The sequence below is a fragment of the Myiozetetes cayanensis genome, unplaced genomic scaffold, assembly GCF_022539395.1.
Source record: "Myiozetetes cayanensis isolate MyiCay16 unplaced genomic scaffold, myiCay2020 scf13, whole genome shotgun sequence".
In the NCBI taxonomy this organism is placed as follows: domain Eukaryota; kingdom Metazoa; phylum Chordata; class Aves; order Passeriformes; family Tyrannidae; genus Myiozetetes; species Myiozetetes cayanensis.
The window spans coordinates 9,543,463-9,561,287 of NW_026086937.1; the positions used below are offsets into that span (position 1 = coordinate 9,543,463).

Here is a 17,825-nt window from a genome sequence, read left to right on the forward strand (position 1 = left end):
TTCAACCCCAGCCACTCTGTGGTTCTCTGACTCTATGGCACAGCCCCCTGGGACAGGCAGGAAGGGGTGGGCATCCCCAGAGTCATCCACACCGATGGGAATAGCTTTCCTGCAGCACTTCCACACAGATGGACCTGCTGTGGGCACCAAGTGTCCTTTACAGCAAGTTTGCTGGGACATGGGACAAATAACCCATGTGGCAGGTCCCCCCCAGCCACAGAGGTGAGACGTCCTCCCAGCACTGGCACCAAGTGGCTGTGTCAGGCGGTCACAGCTGGTACCAGAGAGCAGCACCCACACACAAATTCCCTGTAGTGCCCTCCCCAGCACAGCGAGGCCTTAGGGAGGAGGAGGAAGGGGGCTGGCAGCCCTGAACACCAAGCAGCTCCAGAAAAACCCTGCCTCAAGGCAGCAAGGGGTCAGCGGGACCCTGCAGAGGGGCCAAGAGCTTTCCAGGGAAGAGAGGGGCTACTACTTGCCCCCCTCCATCCCTCACCACAGCAGGGGAAGAGCAAGAAAGGAAGCATCACGCACCGGTCATCCTGGGAGGGGTGGATGTACCCGGAGGAGAGGATGTTCAGGGACAGAATGTTGGGGTCAATGAGTGACTCGTCTGCTTCTGGGGTGTTCCGAATTCGACCTGCAAACACAGCACAAGGACACCTCTCAGAGGATGGGCAGTGGCCCTGTGAGGGTCCCTGCGAAGACAGGGGTAGACCACCTGACTGCAGCCCCCCTGTCAGAGACAGCGGTTGCCCAGCACTTGGCCATTCAGCACTGGAGATCCTTGTCCAGCTCCTGGACACGGTGGCAGGGGGTGAGGTGCCCTGCCCATGCAGTGTCCTGGTGCCACCTGCCAGGCAGCTGCCGCTTTGCTGTTGCAGGGCAGGAGGGGAGATGAGGTGTGAAGCCCCGCCTGGGAATGTGGGAACACGGGAATGTGAAACAGCCCGAGAAGATGACTAGGAGCTTGGTGGGGCTGGAGGCTGGCTGGGCTTACCCACAACCAGCTCCCGCACTTCCTTCCAGCGGATGAGGCTGCCTGTTTCATGCACCAAGGTGACGGTGATTCTCCGCTGGATGCCCTGAGACCCGCGAGGCCAGAGAGAAGGGACAGTGGTTAACACAGGTCCCAGCAGGAGTCAGAGCCAGGACAGCATCTTGGGCAGAGGGTACCTGGTGGAGGAGGAAGGTCCCATGGCATGGCATGCCTCCACGGTGGTCCACGACAGCAGGGATGTAGCTGGAAGAGATTGTAGCGTGACACAGAGCCCTGCCAGCCTGCCCAGAGGTGCTGAGCACTGGGCAAATCCCGTTGCCTCCCTTTCCCAGCAGGACTTACTCGCCGTTGGCCTCCAGCTCACAGATCTCAAAGAAGACCATCAGGTCGTACTTGCACTGGCAGGGGCCAGCACTGGGCCGAGTCATGGTGCTCAGCTTCGTTGCAGGCACTGCAGGGGGTTGGAAAGACAGCTAAGAGGTTGAGCCCACCGCTGGCATTTGGAGTGAGGCACACGATGGCAGGGAAAGGGCAGAGCAGACAGGGACCGTGGGAACACATGCAGAGGCGGCAACAAGAGCGTCATCCCAGGGACCTTGCCAATCACTGGAATGCCTTCTCCCTTGCCAAACATGGGGCACCAAGCGTGTCAGCATGAGGCTGGCCTCACCCATCCCCAGGATGCACACCAAAGTGCCTGCAGTCTCAGCATGAACACATCCCAAACCATACAGTGCAGCTCCAGGGACTGTTTGGGGACAACCAGTGGGAGGCTCCCCTAGTGCTGGTGTGATGACTGAACAGCCAAACCCCTGCAACTGGGGTCTCAGCAGCCAGTGCTGCGGGGACCCCAACATCCCTGTGGGACGGTGGGGCTGGGTGGACATCTGAGCCACCCAGGACAAAGAGCCTTCTCCCTGCTGCTCTGCAGGAGTTGAGATGGGGCCTTTGCATCTGCTAAGTATTGCAGAAATTAGTGTCTAGGGTTTTTGGGTGCTCTGACCCACAGAACATTTTCTGGTGCCCCTGCAGTCCTAACTGGTCCATATGAGGAAGGGGACCCTGCACCCAGCATTGGAACTATGGGCGGGCACAGGAGTAGGAGGCCAGGTTCCCTACCTGGTTTGGAGAGTGGCATCACACGGGGGAAGTGGCGCCGGGACGGTCTCAGTGGGCTGCAGACAGAACCAGCTTGGATAAAGCATTCCTAGGGATCCCTAAACCTGGCCAACCCCACCTATGCCTTGGGGCCACCCTTTTTTGGGTCCCCAGGCAGCCTGCTGCACCTGGAGCAGCCAGGGGTTGGGGCTGTGCCCACCTCAGGACGTCCTTGCAGAGAGGTGGGAAGGGGTGCTGCTGGTAGTGGCCAAACACCTCGAACACAATTGGCTGGCTCTTGATGTATTCGATGAAGGATTTGGTCACCTCCACAGCAATCTAGAAGAGAAAGAGCCACCGCCGGCACAGTTTAGCTGGGAAAGGGGATAGAGCCAGTAACAGCACCCTTGGGAGGTTCAAACCTATCAGTTCCCTTCATTCCTCACCCATTCAGGGATGCTCTCCCCACCAAGACCACTGCTGTGAAATCCCAGCCTTTTAGGGAGGACAGCAGAGGTTTTTGGTCCCTCCCTTGCACATCCACCATCTAAGGCTGGCTTAGGTGAGTGGCTGTGAAGGGCTGGGAAAGCCAGCAGGAACCTGCTGCCCTGGGGAGAAGATCCAGCCAATGGCCCTGCAAAGACCCCAACAGCCACAGGGGCAAAGGGGTGGAAGGGGAGAGCTACGCACATTTTGGACGTGATAGAAGCCCAGTGGTGGTCCTCGTCCCGTGTTCTTCAAGGGTTCTGTCGAAAAGGCCTCATCGTGACGATGGATGAAGCTGTGGAGGGAAGGAAGGTGGCTTGGGGGCTGTGGGATGGTGATGTGGCAGAGCAGGGAGGGGAGTGAAGGCAGGAACCAGGACAAGAGCCTGCTCCCCCTGGGGCTGCCACCTGCACCCTTGGCTGGTGCAGCACTCCCCAAAGTCTCTCCCTGCCTTTTGCCAGCAACTGAACAAGGGCACTGGCACATTCCACGGCCCTTGGTTTTGCCTTCCCATCCACAGAGGGCTCACAGGTGAGGGAGTAGGGCTTCCTAACATTCACCACCAGCTCCCAGGTGATGGCTGGGGCATGGTGGGCAATGCAGGGCTGTGGGGCACTTGGGGCTCACTTGAACTGGCAGAAGATGTCTGCATATTCTGCAGAGATGCTGGAGGCTTGCAGGACTGTCACACGGAAAGTGAAGATGCTGCCCAGCTTCAGGTGGTCCAGAGCCACCTCCAGTGGGCCATCTGGCACAGGTTTCTCAGGGCTGTCCAGGAGAAGGTCCTCTGGGGTCACTGCAGGGATGGGGAGGCCCTTAGCAAGGCAGGGGATCACCCCTTTGGTGTCTACCAGCAGCCCCACACTGGGGCAGTAGGCTGTTGATGCTGGGGTGGGTGCGAGAGGCTGGGTTCTGGGGCAGGGGACTGCTCCCAGCCTGCCTGTCACACCTCCTCACCTGCGCAGGTGTTGTTGTTGACCTCATCGGCAGAGGGACCCAAGTCGCTGACCTGCCCCTGGCCTTCAACAATGCGCAGCTCCTCCTGAGAGGTCCCCGAGCGAGACATCCCCACGGAAGGGCACGACTCCGACTGGAACTGTGCCAGAAGTGGTGCTCAGGGATGCTGGTGGTCCCCAGAGTGGTCCCGCTTGCACCATTGCCAGCGCCCCAAGCACCAGGGCACCGCCAGCTCTCCCCTCCCACCCCGCGGCAGCCCCTCTGGGACACGGGCGAGAGTGGGGTGCATGGGTGGGTGCCCAAGGTTTGGGGTCTGCCTGGTGGTCCCTTTCCCACGATGCCTGCCCCTCTAGAAGCCTGGGGTTGCCTGTGGGGAGCATCGTGGTGGCAGGCAGAGGTCTGGGGTCCCTGGACACCCACTGAGAGCTGGCCCCGCCGTACCTTCTCAAAGTGCTGGTCATCAAAGGAGATCTTGGCTGTCCCCGATTGCCGCACACCAGAGCCATAGTCAGGGGCTTCTTCATCAGCTGGTGGAGAGATGGGAGTGAGCCAGCACAGGGGGTGCAGGGGATGCAAGGGGCACATTTTGGGAGCGTTCTCTCCTACCTGAGATGGCCTGGACAGCCACACGCAGGAAGCCCTTCACCTCACCCTTCTCGCTGACGATGGCCACGCGATGGACGAGGGGCACAGGGTAGAGGAGGTTGCTCAGGTAGACGAAGGCCCTGCCAGAGAAGGGGGGGGAGCACAGAACAAGGGGGGAGAATGGTCACTGCTCCCACCCGCAGGTCCCCAGGCATGGCTGGCGTGGCCGGCAGCGGCCGGGATCCCAGGTCACCGCTCAGGGCACGACCGCGCTGCTGCAAAGCAAAACTAAAGAGAAGGCAGCCAGGGCCAGGCGAGGGGGTGGGGGGCAGCGGGCGGGCAGCGTGTCGCAGGCGGGAGGGTGGGCAGGAGGGCGGCACACGCCGCAGGCAGCACCACAGAACACACTAGGTTTGCGGACCTCTCCAGCTGTCACCTCCGTGGCAGGCAGGACTGGAGGGGGCTGCACTGGTGCCACCATGAAGCTGGAGGGCAAGAGGACCTTCTCTGTGGTGGAGAGCTGGAGGACTTGGGCAGGAGGTGCTGTGACACAACTAGGGCGTGGCTGCGGAGTCACTGTGGGGAGGACGGGGCAAGGCGGGGGAAGGGTGGGTGAGAAGGGAGATGGAGGCTGGCAGGAGCAAAGGAGGTGAGAGGAGGAGGTTCTGGACAGAGGCCAGAAGTCTTCAGAGATGAACCTGCTGGGGGTTCCTGGCCCTGGCTCTGTCCACAGTGTCGCAGGACCAGTGGAAGGAAGGCCGCATGGCGTGACTTGGCAGCATGGGTGGCCTGTGTCCCCCCTCCCCATCCCTTCTCACACATGGCTTCGGGGTCCCAGGCCACCTGTCAGCATGTCCCAGGGATGGATGGCATGCCTGGCAGGTCTGAGCCTCCCTGCTGAACTCTGTGGCATACAGGTCACCAAGTGCTGCCATGGAGAGGTCCAAACATGATGGCTGCAACATGTCTGTGCCAGCACCTCCTGCCAGGCCACAGCTCCCTGTTTCTCAAGTGTTTTGGGTCCTCTTGCTGCCTCCCTCCACCTCACTGCCAGCAGTCCGACGGTCCTCTGGCTCTGGCCATGGTGGCATTCCATACCCTTGACAGTGACAAGTCACCTTTGGCGCCGAGCTCCCTGCCGAGAGGTGCAAACTAGCCAGCACCGCTCCCAGCAAGACGGAGTGTGGGGTGTCCAGCACCTCTCCCTGGGGCACCCACCAGCATCTTGACACGCAGTGTCATCGGGTGTTGTGGGGTGGGATGGTGCTGGGGCTGGTCAGGACACCTCTGCTTCAGGAGGCTTTCATGGAGGTTGCAACTCCAGGCGGCTGGCAGTGCTGCTCAGGGCATCCCAACCTCACAGGAGTCTTCTCAGACATTTCAACGGTACCCCAGAGTGCCCAGGGGCTCTTGCAGCCCTACGTTTGCACCCCGATCCCCAAAGTCCAGAGGTTCCCCCTGTTCTGATGACTCCCATTGACCTCCAACTGCTGCTCGAGGCTTTTTCCATGCAAAGTGTCTCCGAGGTCTCAAGCAGGTGAAGCCAAATGAACGTCTCCTGATGGGCCCGTCTCACCGCATCTCTTCTCAGATGCTACCAGGGACAAGTGGCTGGACCATGCCAGGGCTTCCTGGCGGGACCACATGCCCAGGGAAGCTCTCAGAAGCACAGGGATCTGGGTGCAGCCGCCCACCCGAAATCACAGGGCAGCTGGTGTGAAAGCCGAGGGGTGGAGAGGGCAGGGAAAAGTGGGAGGGAAGTGGGGCAGGCAGGGAGGAGGGGGACAAGTGTTTCACTAGAGGAAGGAGGGCAGGGACACTAACCACAAGATTGGTGAGGTGCAAAGATGGCATGCTCAGACCAAAGAAAAGCCTTTCCAAAGGAAGACAAAAGTGAAATAACCCCAATTTTCGCTAAAGCTTTGAAGAGAGAGAGCCAGCAGCTAAAAAAAGAATAAAAATCCCCTTAAAATAACCAAAATGAAAAAAAATAGAAGAAAAAAAAAAAGAAAGAAAGGGAAAAAATCAAGGACAAAGTATCCAATCATAAACCAATCCAAGCACACTTCACAAGAAATGTGGCCAGCAGAGCTGCTGCAGGGGGAGCCAAACCCAGGGCAGACTCAAAAGAAGTTGGAAGGCGCTGAGCTCTGGGGAACATGCCCCCGGCACGGAGTGGGGCCGCTGCCACAGGGCCTTGTTTGGTTTTTTGAGGTGCCCTTGACAGTTTCGAGATTGTTTTGATTTTTTTTTTTTTTTTAATAAGGAAAAAAGGAAAAAAGAAAAGAAAACGGGAAGAACCCAGCTCTTTCGGTCTGAGGCTGCAGGACTCTTACCCCACCTCCGCCCTCTCTGCCTGCTCTGGCCCCTCCTCCCCACCACATGGCCTGGCTCTGGCACACCAAGGAAAAGGAGCCCCAGATCAGCCCATTCAGGGAGCCCCAGCCTGGGGGAAAGGCTCTGGGACTAGCTCCTGGCACACACTCCCTTGGGAAAACCCCAGAGAGAGCTGGCAGCACCACATCCCATTCTGGGGATGGGCAGATGGCTCCAAGTTTGGCGGCACAGCCAGCTTTGGGGCAGCTGGTGGGCTTCTCAGGGCCAAGACTGCTGGAGCCCAGTAGGGACTCCCAGCCAACAGGTATGAGAAATCAAAGCTCTTGTCCTTGGCCGGAGCCAAAGAAGAGTTGGAGCCTGCACCCAGGTGCCCACGACCTCCCTGGACATCCCCTGTGCCAAACCCAAGCTAAGCACTGGGTAAAAGCGGCAAGAGCAAAGGCCACTTCTGGCACTCCCTCCTGCACCCGGCTCTCTGCTCACCCCCCTCAGCTTCATCCTCTCAACCACCTAGGGACATCCAAGCCTCCGCATCTGGGGGACTCATGCTGACCAACACAGCTGGGATGGCCAAGCCAGAGCCAGAGGCACACAGGGTTTTTAAGTCCCTGCATGTTCCCAGCAAGTGGCACCACTGGGCCACCCTGAGCTGGGCAGGAGGTGGCCCCCCCTGGGACAGAAACACCCAGGATCGAGACTTCCCAGCTCCTTCAGTGATGGACATGCAGCAGAGCTTCCCTTCTCAAGGTGTCCCCAAAGAGGGACCTGCCTAAAGGCAGGTGCCATCCACCTCATCTTGCCATTCCTTGCCACTGCTGTGCTCCTCACAGCCCTACCTCAGCGGGCATCTCACCACCGACCAGGCGTCCGGGCTTGGTGGCAATCCCAGCCTGCCACCCCCTTCACCTCTAGGATGCCCTGGAGGTGGGAGTCGTGTCCAAAAGCAGTTCCCTCATGCGAAAGAGCTAGGTCCTTCCCGGCATGCTCTCCTAAAACCTCACCAACCTTCCTACTAAACTGAACAGGGGGAAGCGGTCGTAAAACGGATCCCGGCCATCACACAGCGGGCACTCCGGAAAGATGTCTTCCTCCAGGTCCTCCTCCTCCTCCTCCTCCTCCTGCCCCTGGTGCTGCTCGTCAGCAGGCTCGGTGATGTCGGAGTCGGGGTTCGAGAAGGTAGGGGAGGGGGTGAGATCAGCCATGCGCTCGCTCATGCATGTGTTGAAAAGAGGAGAGCTGTTGCAGCCAGAGATATCTGAACTAAGGTTAGTACAACAAGATAGAAGACAGGTTAACACCAGCTGTTCCAAACAGAAAGAACAGGAATTTTGCTTTTTTTTTTTTTTTTTGGTTGGGTTTTGGGGCGGGTTTTTTGTCTACTTAAATCAAGGGACATTGGGAACAAAGACCTGCCCATCTGATGCATCTCTAAAGCCACCAACGGCTGGAGAAAAAAACAACCCAAGGAACTGGTGTGAATGTTGGGGACTCCCCTTGCTGGCTTTGCAGGAAATGCAGGGGTGGAGTGGGTGGCACAAGGCTCGCCACCACCCCTCCTGCTGGAGGGAATCTCTCCCTGTGCTGCAGCACGGGGGGATGCCTCCAGGCCATGCAGCTTAGCCCCCTGATCCCCCTGCCCGCCGGGGCAGACCCTTTTTCTGGGGTGGCCCATCTTCATTGCTGGCATTGGACCCTTCCAACCGCCGTGCGGGAAGCACAAGGAGACACGTGGCACATACTGTACAGACAGATGCTCAGACACCAGTGTGTGCGCAAGGACGTGTGCCCACTGGGGTGGAGGTCGCAGCTGGCACGGGCTCTCAGCCTGCTGGACAGCCACGACCCCTGCAGCCCACCAAGCCCAGAGCCCATGGCTCCCAGCACTGGGTCAGGGCAGGCAGCAGAAGCGTTGCCAGCAGCTCTTGGGTCCCTTGGGGTCCCAGCAGCCAATGTGGAGGACAGCGATCGCAGGTAAGGTGGGCACGGGGGTGCCACGGGGGGATGGATGCCCTGCACGTGGTGGGCAGCGCTGGCACCACGTCCTCCTACAGGACCACCTGTGGGTCCCAGCCACAATTCAAAGGAGCCAAAGCGCTCACCTGCCGACCAGCCTGAACCAGGGGAAGCGGTCGTAGAAAGGATCTCCACCAGTCACCACGTTGTCACAGTCCTCGATGACGCTGGAAGGCACTTCTGCTGCTCGGTCATACATCTCACGCATCAGGTCCAGGCGCTGCCTGCAGGGAGAGGGGACAGAGATGGCAATGATCAGACATAGGGCTGCAGGCACCCAAGGCCTCCTGGCACAGCCATCACTTGCCCACCTCAGCTTCTCCAGGGTCCAGTAGTGTGTTGCCCCATTCTTCTGGTCCTGCACCTCTACGGCCACAATGGTCCGGGGGAACGGCCGCTTCTCCCGGTCCTTGGCAGCGTCAGGAGGCAGCAGGTCAGGAGGGAGAGGTGAGTACAGTGTGTCTGTGAGGAGCACAAACTGGAACTGGACCTGGAGAGAGGCAGAAGGAATAGTGAATCACCTGGGAGGGCAGAGGGTGGTGCCTCTGGCGACCCCCTCTTCAGCACTTCCCAGCTGCCCATTCTCTTGGCCTCTGCTGTGGGTGCTGCAGCAAGCCAGAGAAGAGCCCTGCCACCCACCTTCTTTTTCAGTTCCACACTGATGGCATTGGCTTCCTTGAGGAAGATGGCATTGCCCCAGAGCAGGTCACGGAGGGAGGTGAACTGGTACCACTTCCACTTCCTAAAGGCCCAAAGGGCCAGCTCGAACTCCCGCTCTGTCCACTGCACTGTGGGGACACAAGAGCAACAGTCACCCCACTGCCAGGACATCGGTGCCCAGGGCACCCACAGTCCACTCTTCATGCTCCCACAGAGAGCATCAAAATCTTGTGGTATCACTCAGCCCTCACCCTCATCCTCAGGTTCTTCCTCTTCCTCGTTTGCCTCAGGGTAATACCTAGAGTCCATCTGCTTCTGTAAGGCCTCCAGTTTGCTCTCATAGTCCTGGAAGAAGCAGGAGGAAGGGTGATGCAACCCACTGATGTGACCTTACTCCATGCTGCCACATCACACTACTCCCCCTCGCAGGATCCCAGCCTCCTCCCTCCTCTGTATCTGTGTTTGTGAGGACAACTCCAGGAACGACAGGTTTGCCCTTGTATTTAGAACACACAGAGCCACCCCATGCAAACATCTGCCAGGACTTCAGTCATGCCTGGGCAGTCTGAGAAGGAGCCAGGTCCTGGCCACCTACCAGCCTCTGCTGCTCCAAAAGGTAGTTTGCCTCTTCCCGCTCCCTCCGGTACTGGTCCTCCAGCTCCTGGAGCCTAGGTGGAAAAGGGAAAGGAGAAGATGACCAACCTGGAGGTGGACATCCAACTCCCTAGCACCCCAGCCCGTGTTCTCACCGCTGCTCCATCTCCTGTTTCATGTCGATGCCCTGCTTCTCCAGCAGCTCTCTCTGGGCAAACGCCCAGTCCACGGGCTCTGCGGGGGTCTCAGCACAGGGGGTCCGCTCCCGCTCCTGCCGAGCCTGCTCGGGGTGGTTGAATCGGAAGACATGACTCTTCCCCATGATGATGCGGTTTCCTGCAGGGATGCGTGAGTTGTGGGAGAACAGCGTGGGTTTAATGTGGAACAAGTGCATGGCCCCCCGTAGAGGGAGGGAGGTGGGTTGGAGCAGCACCAGCGTGCCGGCCCCAGGGACCCACCTGAGCGCAGGATGCTGGGCTCTGTCACCTTTTTGCCATTCACATAGGTGTCAGCACCTTCGCAGGGCTCCAGGGTCACTATCACTGAGGAGGTGGTGGAAAGGGGAGAGGGAGGTAAAGTGGAAACAGAAGGATAAATTCTGCATCTCCTGCTCTGCTGCTCTGGCAGCCTTGGAAAATGAGAGCCACCCCAGGCAGCACCCCAAGCATGGGGGAACACTTACAGTTCCCATCAGCAGCACCCGCACCTGAGGCAGCCAATGGGACTCAGACAACCTGATGTTAATCAGAGCAGTCCCAAGGACTACTGGCAGCTGGAAACTAAATGTGAGAGGTGGCCAGAGCCTCCAAAAGGCAACTCCGTCCTCCCCAGGCTCATCTCCCACAGCCTCTTCATCCCCAGGTTCCTGCCATTTTGGAAGGTGGACTCTGCTCCATGTCTTGGGCAGGGGAGTCATCTACAGACTGCTCAGCCAGGATCTCCCTGATCTCCCTGCCTTGCCTTGCTCCCACATGCCTTGCACAAGCTCTTGTCCCATCCATGAGGGTTGTAGCTCACTCTGGAAGCATGGAGATGCCACATCCATGCAGGAAATCCCCACTAGTTTGAGGAGAGCAGGACCCCTGGCTGGGGGCAAGTGCTAGGGACATGCAGAGGGGAGGGTCCCCTGGGCAGTGGGGCCCCTCCAGACAAACAATACCTTCACCACTTGTTTTGGTGTCACTGCGGAACAGGCAGTGCTCTTCTTTAATGAAGTGCCCGCTGAGAACGATGTCCTGCCTCTTCTCAGCATCTTCTCGGCCAACCCTGTGGGGGTAACCCAGCTCAATCCTTCCTCAAAGCAGCCCCTCCTGAGTCTTCCCTCCAACCCATCCTTGGGGCTGACAAGAGCAACCCTTGGTGCACAGCAAGACCAACATCCCAAACGAGATCCCCAGGCAAATACATGTGGCCATGGCACTTTCGGGATGCCCTGGGAACAGTGCCTGGGGATAGCTGTCACTCTGCTGATCAACTGGGGAAGTCAGGCACTGAGATATGGACAAGGCTCCCACCGCTCCACAGAACCTGGCCTCACCTTGTTATCCCATCCTTGATGTAGTAGAGAAGACACTCGGACATGAGCGGATCCTCATTTAGGTTGACCAAGTGTGGTGTCTGGGAGAGATGAACAAGGAGTCATCCCAGTGCACTCTGTCTACCCAGGCACTGAGGGATGCTCCAGAGGGAGATGGGAGCTCGGTAGCACTGCAGACTGCCACTGCACAGGCTCTCCTGCCCTCTTGTAGCTCCAGAATAACATGCCAGAGAGGTACTTTTCCAGGGGACTGCAGAGAACCGAGCAGCTGGGATGAAGATGCCCTGCTTCCACATGCCTCCTTGCTTTTCTCCTCCCAGGGATGAGCCCTGGGCGTGCTTCCCCTTGTCACCTTTGAAAATTCATGTTCCAAACACCCCATGGAGCCAAACAATTCCTGTGCAGAGTCCCTGATACAGCTCAGAGGATCCTGGGGCAGGACCCTTCTTACCTGTGCTGCATATTATAGAACCATAAAATGGTTTGGGTTGGAAGGGACCTTAAAGCTCGTCTCATTCCATCCCCCTACCATGGGCAGAGACACCTTCCACTAGACCAGGTTGCTCCAAGCAACATCCAACCTGGCCTTGGACACTTCCAGGGATGGGGCAGCCACAGCTTCTCTGGGCAACCTGTGCCAGGGCTCACCACTTTCACAGGGAGTATCCATCTAACCCTGCCCTCTGTCAGATCAATAAAGGATTGCCCATTTTCCTCCACTGATAGTACAAGGACAGAGGAAGCACCTGAAAGAGCAGGTCCCAGAGGTTCAACCAAAAGCAGTGGAGAACCTGAAGCCAATCTGAAGTCTGAATTTCACTCCCTGGTCTTCTTCCAAACAGTTCCCTCCCATCCCTTTCTTCCCCTGGGTCACAAAACACTTTGTTCTTGACAAGTGGGAAATTTCTCCCCCAGCCACAGACCTCTCTGCCTGCAGCCAGCATAGCTGCTGGGATTGCCCCTTCAGGGAACAGGGAAAGTCCCAGGAGTAGGAGTGAGTGAAGTTCTGAGTTTCCCAGACAGAAGAATAGTAACTGTAAGGAACACCACTTCAGCCTGCTGAGACCCTGCATGCAGAGGGTTCCTCTCATCATGGTGCCACGAGCTCTGGCTGACAGCAGAGACTCACTCCAAACAGAGCAGCAGAGCTGGAGGTCAAGGGAAAGGTGGGCTCTTCTCCATGGTGGCTGTCAGAAGTTGACTGTAACATTTAATGTCTGGCCCCTCTGGACAGACACTTGGTCTGGGGGCTGAGACTCCTTCACTGGCAGTTTTTGTCCAGATTTGCAAAGCTGGTGTCCTGCTGAGCTCCTGGAGCCATGACCAGCCCAGCCATGGCACAAAGCGGAACAGCACAGTTCTGTCCTGCAATGCCCATAACAAAATGGGGTTTGCACACTATCAACACCAACTTTGCTTGCCAGCCACTGGAGAATTCAGAAGAGTTTCCACCCACCAGACAGCTGAAGAGCAAGGAGGCACCAACACCACCACAGCAATGCCCCACCTCCAAGACTAACCTGCTTCGGGGAATAAACCCCTACGCTTCCTACCCAAAGGTCAGGGGTCCTAACTTGCAGTGGCTGGGACAAGAAACAAAGACAAAAGTGTACAATTTTATCCTATAAGTCAAGTTGGGGTATGTAAGGGGAAGGTCCTGAAGTCCTTATCACCACCTCAGCTCAGGACACACAAGAGGTTTGGCCAAGCCAAATGCTACAAGCAATAAAGAGATGGAATATTTTCCCACCCACATTTCTTAGTGAGGACTTACTGGTTTCAGGGGCAGCAATTTTAAATATCCCAAAGTCCAGATTTTCACAAGCTGACACTGAAGTTCAGCACAGCAATCATAAGCAAATGCCTCCATGAAAGGGGACAGCACCCCAGCAATGGAGGCTGGACATTTAGCCACATATTTCTACCCATGTTTGTACCCAGCAGGCTCAATGCTGGGATTTCCCCCACAGGTTTCAGAGCCAAGAAACAGCTAGTGAAATATGTGGAGCTAGCCAGCTTTGATGGCACGGGTCAGAAGGGAGCTGTGGGGGTACAAACCAGTCCCCAGGAAGAAGGGAATAGGATGATCCTACCTTTTTAGGAGAGAAAACACCCAAGGTGCCTCCATCCTCCCTCATGGCCACCCCCATTTCGGCCAGCAATGCTTCCCTGAAGGAGCAAGAGAAAGAAGAGACTGTCAAAGCCCCACGCACACCTGGAGCCGGCACTAGAATGGAATCTGACCCCATGGATCACAGACAGAGGGCTTGCTTCAGCTCTCTTCGTAATTCTGGTGGGTTTCTCAGAGCAGCCCACCTCTGTGCAGGCTATTGAGGTGGGCACTGGGGTGCCCCGGTGACAGCCGAGGGTATGGCTGGACATTCAAACTGCCTGGCTGCCCCAGGAACTGAACTGCTGGAGCAAAGTGCAGAGGGAATGGCATCCCATCCCATCCCACCCTGTCCCATACCACCCCAACCCACCCACCTCTCCATCCGGATTGCTTCTGTCCTCCGCAGCTTCTCCTCCCACGTCTCATTCAGCTCTGCAATGATCTTCTCTGTTTCCTGGCAAATGTGGGTTGAGCCCAGGGTTAGTGTATCCCATGGGCAGCACACCTGCCCACTCTGCCCGGTTCTGCCCAGTATGCTGCAGTGGGACACTGGTCCCAGTTTCAGGCTGGCTTGTACAAGGTGTAGCAGCATTTCACCCACATCTTTCCATTAGCCCCGTCTTCAAAGAGCGAGGCACAAAGACCAGCTTCTCCATCCTCTTCCTGCCAGCCTGCTCCTGCACCATGCTGAGCCAGGAGCACTCGTTCTGAGCCAGGAGTGCCCATTCTAAGCTGGGAGCACCTGTCCCACAGGGCAAAGGTAGCCATCACCCTGCAGGAAGGACAGCAGCACCAGGTTTACCTACGATACCAAACCCCCTCCTGCCTGGCAGTTTGGGCAAACCCTGGGTCTGTCTGCTCTGCAAGAGGACATACGAGCATTGCTTCTCAGGAGCAACACCCATCATGAGCTTCCAGAAAATACTGAGCCCCTTCTGCAAGCCACAGCGCATCGAGCTGAGCCCTTTGTCCTGCAGGGCACTGGCCTCTTACCTTGAGTCTTTCAATTGCCTCTTCACTGCCCGGAGCAAACATGATGCGCTCGTGGAGGCTGGCAACGGAGGCAGCGCGGCTGGATAAGGCGGACAGGGAGGAAGAGGGGCTGATCCCAGCAATGGCATTGGTCACTGTGGAGAGATTGTCATGGCGGTGATTCAGCTCTGTCCCTCTAGCATCATTATTGTTCTCAAAGTCGGACACATCTATGGGCGGGGAGGGATGGGCCAGGGAAAGACACACGGAAAGGAGGAGAGAGAAAGAGAAAGACAGAGACAAGAAAAGCTGTTGGAAAAAAAAAAAAAAAAGAGTGGCCGGTGTGCCAAGAAGAAAGCCAGGAATTGCAAGGAAAAGGCACAGGCAATAGCACAGCAGCACAGACAGCACCAGGGCAAGGGCACATGCTCTCTCCCCTCAGGGCATGGGGCTGTTTCGTGAAGCAGCTGCTGGAAGCAGCCTACCCAGGCTCCCAGGGATGCTTTTTTGCAACACCAAATCCTGCAGCAATCAGGTCTGACATCAGATGTCCTCCCCGAGCATGTGCCACTGCCCCTGTCATCCTCCCCATCTGATACAGCCTGGGTGGTTTTCTCTGCTCAGATGCCCTTGATTAGCTGGATCCAGGGACAGAGAATGAGAAGGGAAGGGGATGAGAGTTGGTGGCACTCCATCCTACTAAGGGGTCTGGTGGACAGGGCAGAAGAAGTGGCAGGATCTGCTCACAGGAAGCCCTTGGCCTGCTAGAGCAGCACCTTGGCCAGGCAGCCAGAGAGTGAAGCCAGGGCTACAGGCAGCGGTGCTTGCCAGCCAGCACCCCAAGAATCACCTGCAGCAGCTTAGGACCCAGCTATTGGAGGTGCTCCTCCAGCTCTGAGGAAGCCGCAGGGTCTCAGCACACTGTGCCAGAGATGGGCAGGAGCTTAGCAGGTGCAGCATTAGTCACCCACCTCCATCAGCCCACATCCAGGGATGCTGAGCCAGGAGGGGACAGCCAGGCCCTTGTCTCCTCAGCAGGCTTGCCATAGCCTGACTGCACTGCCTGACCCGTGGTGGGATGGGGCCATAGTGCTCATCCATGGACAAAATCCTTCTAACCATCACTACCCACCCCTTCATCAGGAGAGCACCATGCCATCCCACCCAAGTGCCGTGCCAGGCTCCAGTCCCAGTGAGACACAGCACCAGCGGAAGCAGCAGCAGCAGTAATCAGAGGAAACATCATGACAGCATGGAGGAAGGGGTCCCCATGGGGATTGGGCCCTTGGCATGGCTGAGTCGGAGGACACTGGTCCCTCAAGCACTATCCCAAGCCCAGGTGCTAACCACGACTCTGCCACTATCCCTTCTGCCAGCTCCCTGGGGATGGCCAGCCTGTGGGCACGAGCCACTCCACCAGCAGGGGTTGGCTGCAGGAGCCCCTCCCCATGCTGCACGAGTGCCCCTGGGCACAGCCTATGCCTCCCAAAAGCCGTGAAGCAACAGAGAGTACCAGTGATGGGGAATACACACATTTGGATCCTCCTGCAGCAGGATGGGCTAAGAGAGAAAGAGACGGCAGGGAGCAGGGGTAAGACAGAAAGAACAGAACAAGAGGGGGTTCATCTCAGTTGGATATCTGACAGCACAGGGAGGAGAACCCACGGGTGCATGCAGCCCCAGGAACACCTTCCTGGCACCTCTGCTGGGTGCTGAATGCTGAAGATGGTAGGTGGAGGGGAAGAAGGAGAGGTTTGCTGGGTGAAAAGCAGCTCCTCCTGCAAGAGGAGGGGATTGGGGGCTGCAAACACACGCGCAGGGGCTCCCCAGAGGCAGCATGATGCCACCGCGGCAGGATGGAGCAGGACGCAGGGCAGCTGTGGGGACACTGGCCCTGCAGGCTGGGGGGACCTCAGTCCATCGCTGCCGGGAGCCACTGGCAGAGAGCACCCGTGGTACCTACTGTCAATGATGTCCCCAAGACCCTGGGCATAGAGAAGGTCACGCAGACGGGCCACCTCATCCTTCAGCTCCCGGATGAGCTTGTTGTTGGGATCCTCATTGATGACAGCGTTGCAACGGATCTGCTTGGCGCGGTCAGCATACCTGGGGAAGGCAGGTTCTTGAGCAGTGGCAAGGAGAGGAGCAAAACTCCAGCTGCTTGCCAAGTAGGCATGCCACAGAGCCCCTCCAGCAAATGATTCTTTGGAGGATCCCAGTGCTGGAACAATCGCCTGCATTTTGTCTGGCATTGCAGGTTCCCCCCATAGCACACCCCCAGGCAGGGGGCCACAAAGGTGAGGAGAGCATGTGGCGGTGCCTGGGCCTCAGAGACTTCCCTGCTCTTGCTCAGTGTAGTGGGAACAAGGACACTTCTTCCTACCTGAGGGTGCTGAGGGTCTCATCATAGTTGATGTCAGCAGGACTGAGAGCAGCAACCATGGCAGTCCTGGAGTTGCCCCCTGCCCAGAGAGATACATCCACATCAGGAAGATGCTGGTCCCTGTGCCAGCTGTCACACTCTGCTCAGCATCCATGCCCACCACCAGACTGTACCCTCCACCTGTCCTCACCCAGGTTCTCCCGCAGCAGCCAGGTCAGCACCGAGTCCCGGTAAGGGATGAAATCCGTCTTTTTCTTCTTTTTGTTCTGGGGGATGGAGAGCAAAGGGAAGGGCTGTCAGGCTGCCTGCTCTCTTCAAAGAGGAGGCAGCTGGTTCCCAGCTATGGGGACTTGGAGGATGATGGCTCTGCCTGGCCACTGCAACCTTGGGCATCTTTGCTCAAGTCCACAGGTCCTGCCTGTGAAATGCCCTGGGCTAGTGGGGGGGATGTTTAAGACTGGGTACTGAAAGCCACAGGGTGAGGAGGATGTTGAAGGCTCTGCCAGCCCCTAGGAGAAGCATGGTTTGTGTCCAGGTGTCTCATCCCCAAACCACCCTGCAAACCACTTATATCCAACTGTGCCAGGGTACCTACCTTGTTTGGCCCCGAATCCTGCAAAAGAAGTGAAGAGATTGTTTAAGGGAGGGGCTTCCCTTCTCGGTGCCCACCACAGCTCCCCCACCCCTCAAGTAGAGAGCAGCAGGCACAGGTCCCAGTGGAGATGGCAGCCTCACCAGCCCAGCTTCTTCCAGCCCCAGGGACATCTTGGTAGGTATCTGCCCATCCCTCAGAGGTGGGATGCTCCATCCCTTGGAGCTAAGCCTATCCCTGCTGCGCCAAGCCCATTCCCCTCCAGTGCTGCTACTTCTCTGTGCTCTGGCTACCTACCATTTCAGCCAGGGCAGAGATGACTTTCCCCAGAGTGGTCAAGGACTTGTTGATGTTTGCTCCTTCCTGGGGAGGAGAGGAAAAGCCAGATGCTCAGGCCCCATCTCAGAGCCGCATTAAAGCCCAAAAGAATGGGGAATTCCCGGTACCAGGTGGGCAAAGAGCCGCTGGTCTTACTGGATACCAGCACCTCCCAGCTTG

The 17,825-nt window shown here is 57.7% G+C and overlaps 1 protein-coding gene across 35 annotated transcripts in view; it reads right to left on the minus strand.

Annotated features, from left to right (window-relative positions):
• The window catches only part of KIF1A (kinesin family member 1A), a 40,858-nt gene that overhangs the window by 11,100 nt on the left and 11,933 nt on the right, over positions 1 to 17,825 (minus strand). For 10 of the 35 annotated variants that reach the window (XM_050307745.1, XM_050307737.1, XM_050307734.1 and 7 more), the window contains exons 9-38: positions 17,625 to 17,690; positions 17,331 to 17,348; positions 16,926 to 17,001; positions 16,736 to 16,814; positions 16,316 to 16,458; positions 15,886 to 15,912; positions 14,374 to 14,582; positions 13,755 to 13,834; positions 13,361 to 13,436; positions 11,268 to 11,347; positions 10,890 to 10,996; positions 10,189 to 10,272; positions 9,886 to 10,066; positions 9,732 to 9,804; positions 9,388 to 9,481; positions 9,116 to 9,264; positions 8,788 to 8,966; positions 8,563 to 8,700; positions 7,469 to 7,723; positions 4,148 to 4,266; positions 3,983 to 4,068; positions 3,542 to 3,680; positions 3,212 to 3,380; positions 2,789 to 2,879; positions 2,319 to 2,437; positions 2,120 to 2,175; positions 1,343 to 1,451; positions 1,177 to 1,243; positions 1,001 to 1,085; positions 535 to 640 (exon numbers count right to left, since the gene is read on the minus strand). In XM_050307745.1, coding sequence (XP_050163702.1) covers positions 535 to 640; positions 1,001 to 1,085; positions 1,177 to 1,243; positions 1,343 to 1,451; positions 2,120 to 2,175; positions 2,319 to 2,437; positions 2,789 to 2,879; positions 3,212 to 3,380; positions 3,542 to 3,680; positions 3,983 to 4,068; positions 4,148 to 4,266; positions 7,469 to 7,723; positions 8,563 to 8,700; positions 8,788 to 8,966; positions 9,116 to 9,264; positions 9,388 to 9,481; positions 9,732 to 9,804; positions 9,886 to 10,066; positions 10,189 to 10,272; positions 10,890 to 10,996; positions 11,268 to 11,347; positions 13,361 to 13,436; positions 13,755 to 13,834; positions 14,374 to 14,582; positions 15,886 to 15,912; positions 16,316 to 16,458; positions 16,736 to 16,814; positions 16,926 to 17,001; positions 17,331 to 17,348; positions 17,625 to 17,690 — 3,260 coding nt within the window. The remainder of the gene's footprint in view (positions 1 to 534; positions 641 to 1,000; positions 1,086 to 1,176; positions 1,244 to 1,342; positions 1,452 to 2,119; positions 2,176 to 2,318; positions 2,438 to 2,788; positions 2,880 to 3,211; positions 3,381 to 3,541; positions 3,681 to 3,982; positions 4,069 to 4,147; positions 4,267 to 7,468; positions 7,724 to 8,562; positions 8,701 to 8,787; positions 8,967 to 9,115; positions 9,265 to 9,387; positions 9,482 to 9,731; positions 9,805 to 9,885; positions 10,067 to 10,188; positions 10,273 to 10,889; positions 10,997 to 11,267; positions 11,348 to 13,360; positions 13,437 to 13,754; positions 13,835 to 14,373; positions 14,583 to 15,885; positions 15,913 to 16,315; positions 16,459 to 16,735; positions 16,815 to 16,925; positions 17,002 to 17,330; positions 17,349 to 17,624; positions 17,691 to 17,825) is intronic. The other 25 variants (XM_050307747.1, XM_050307756.1, XM_050307755.1 and 22 more) reach the window with 10 other exon arrangements.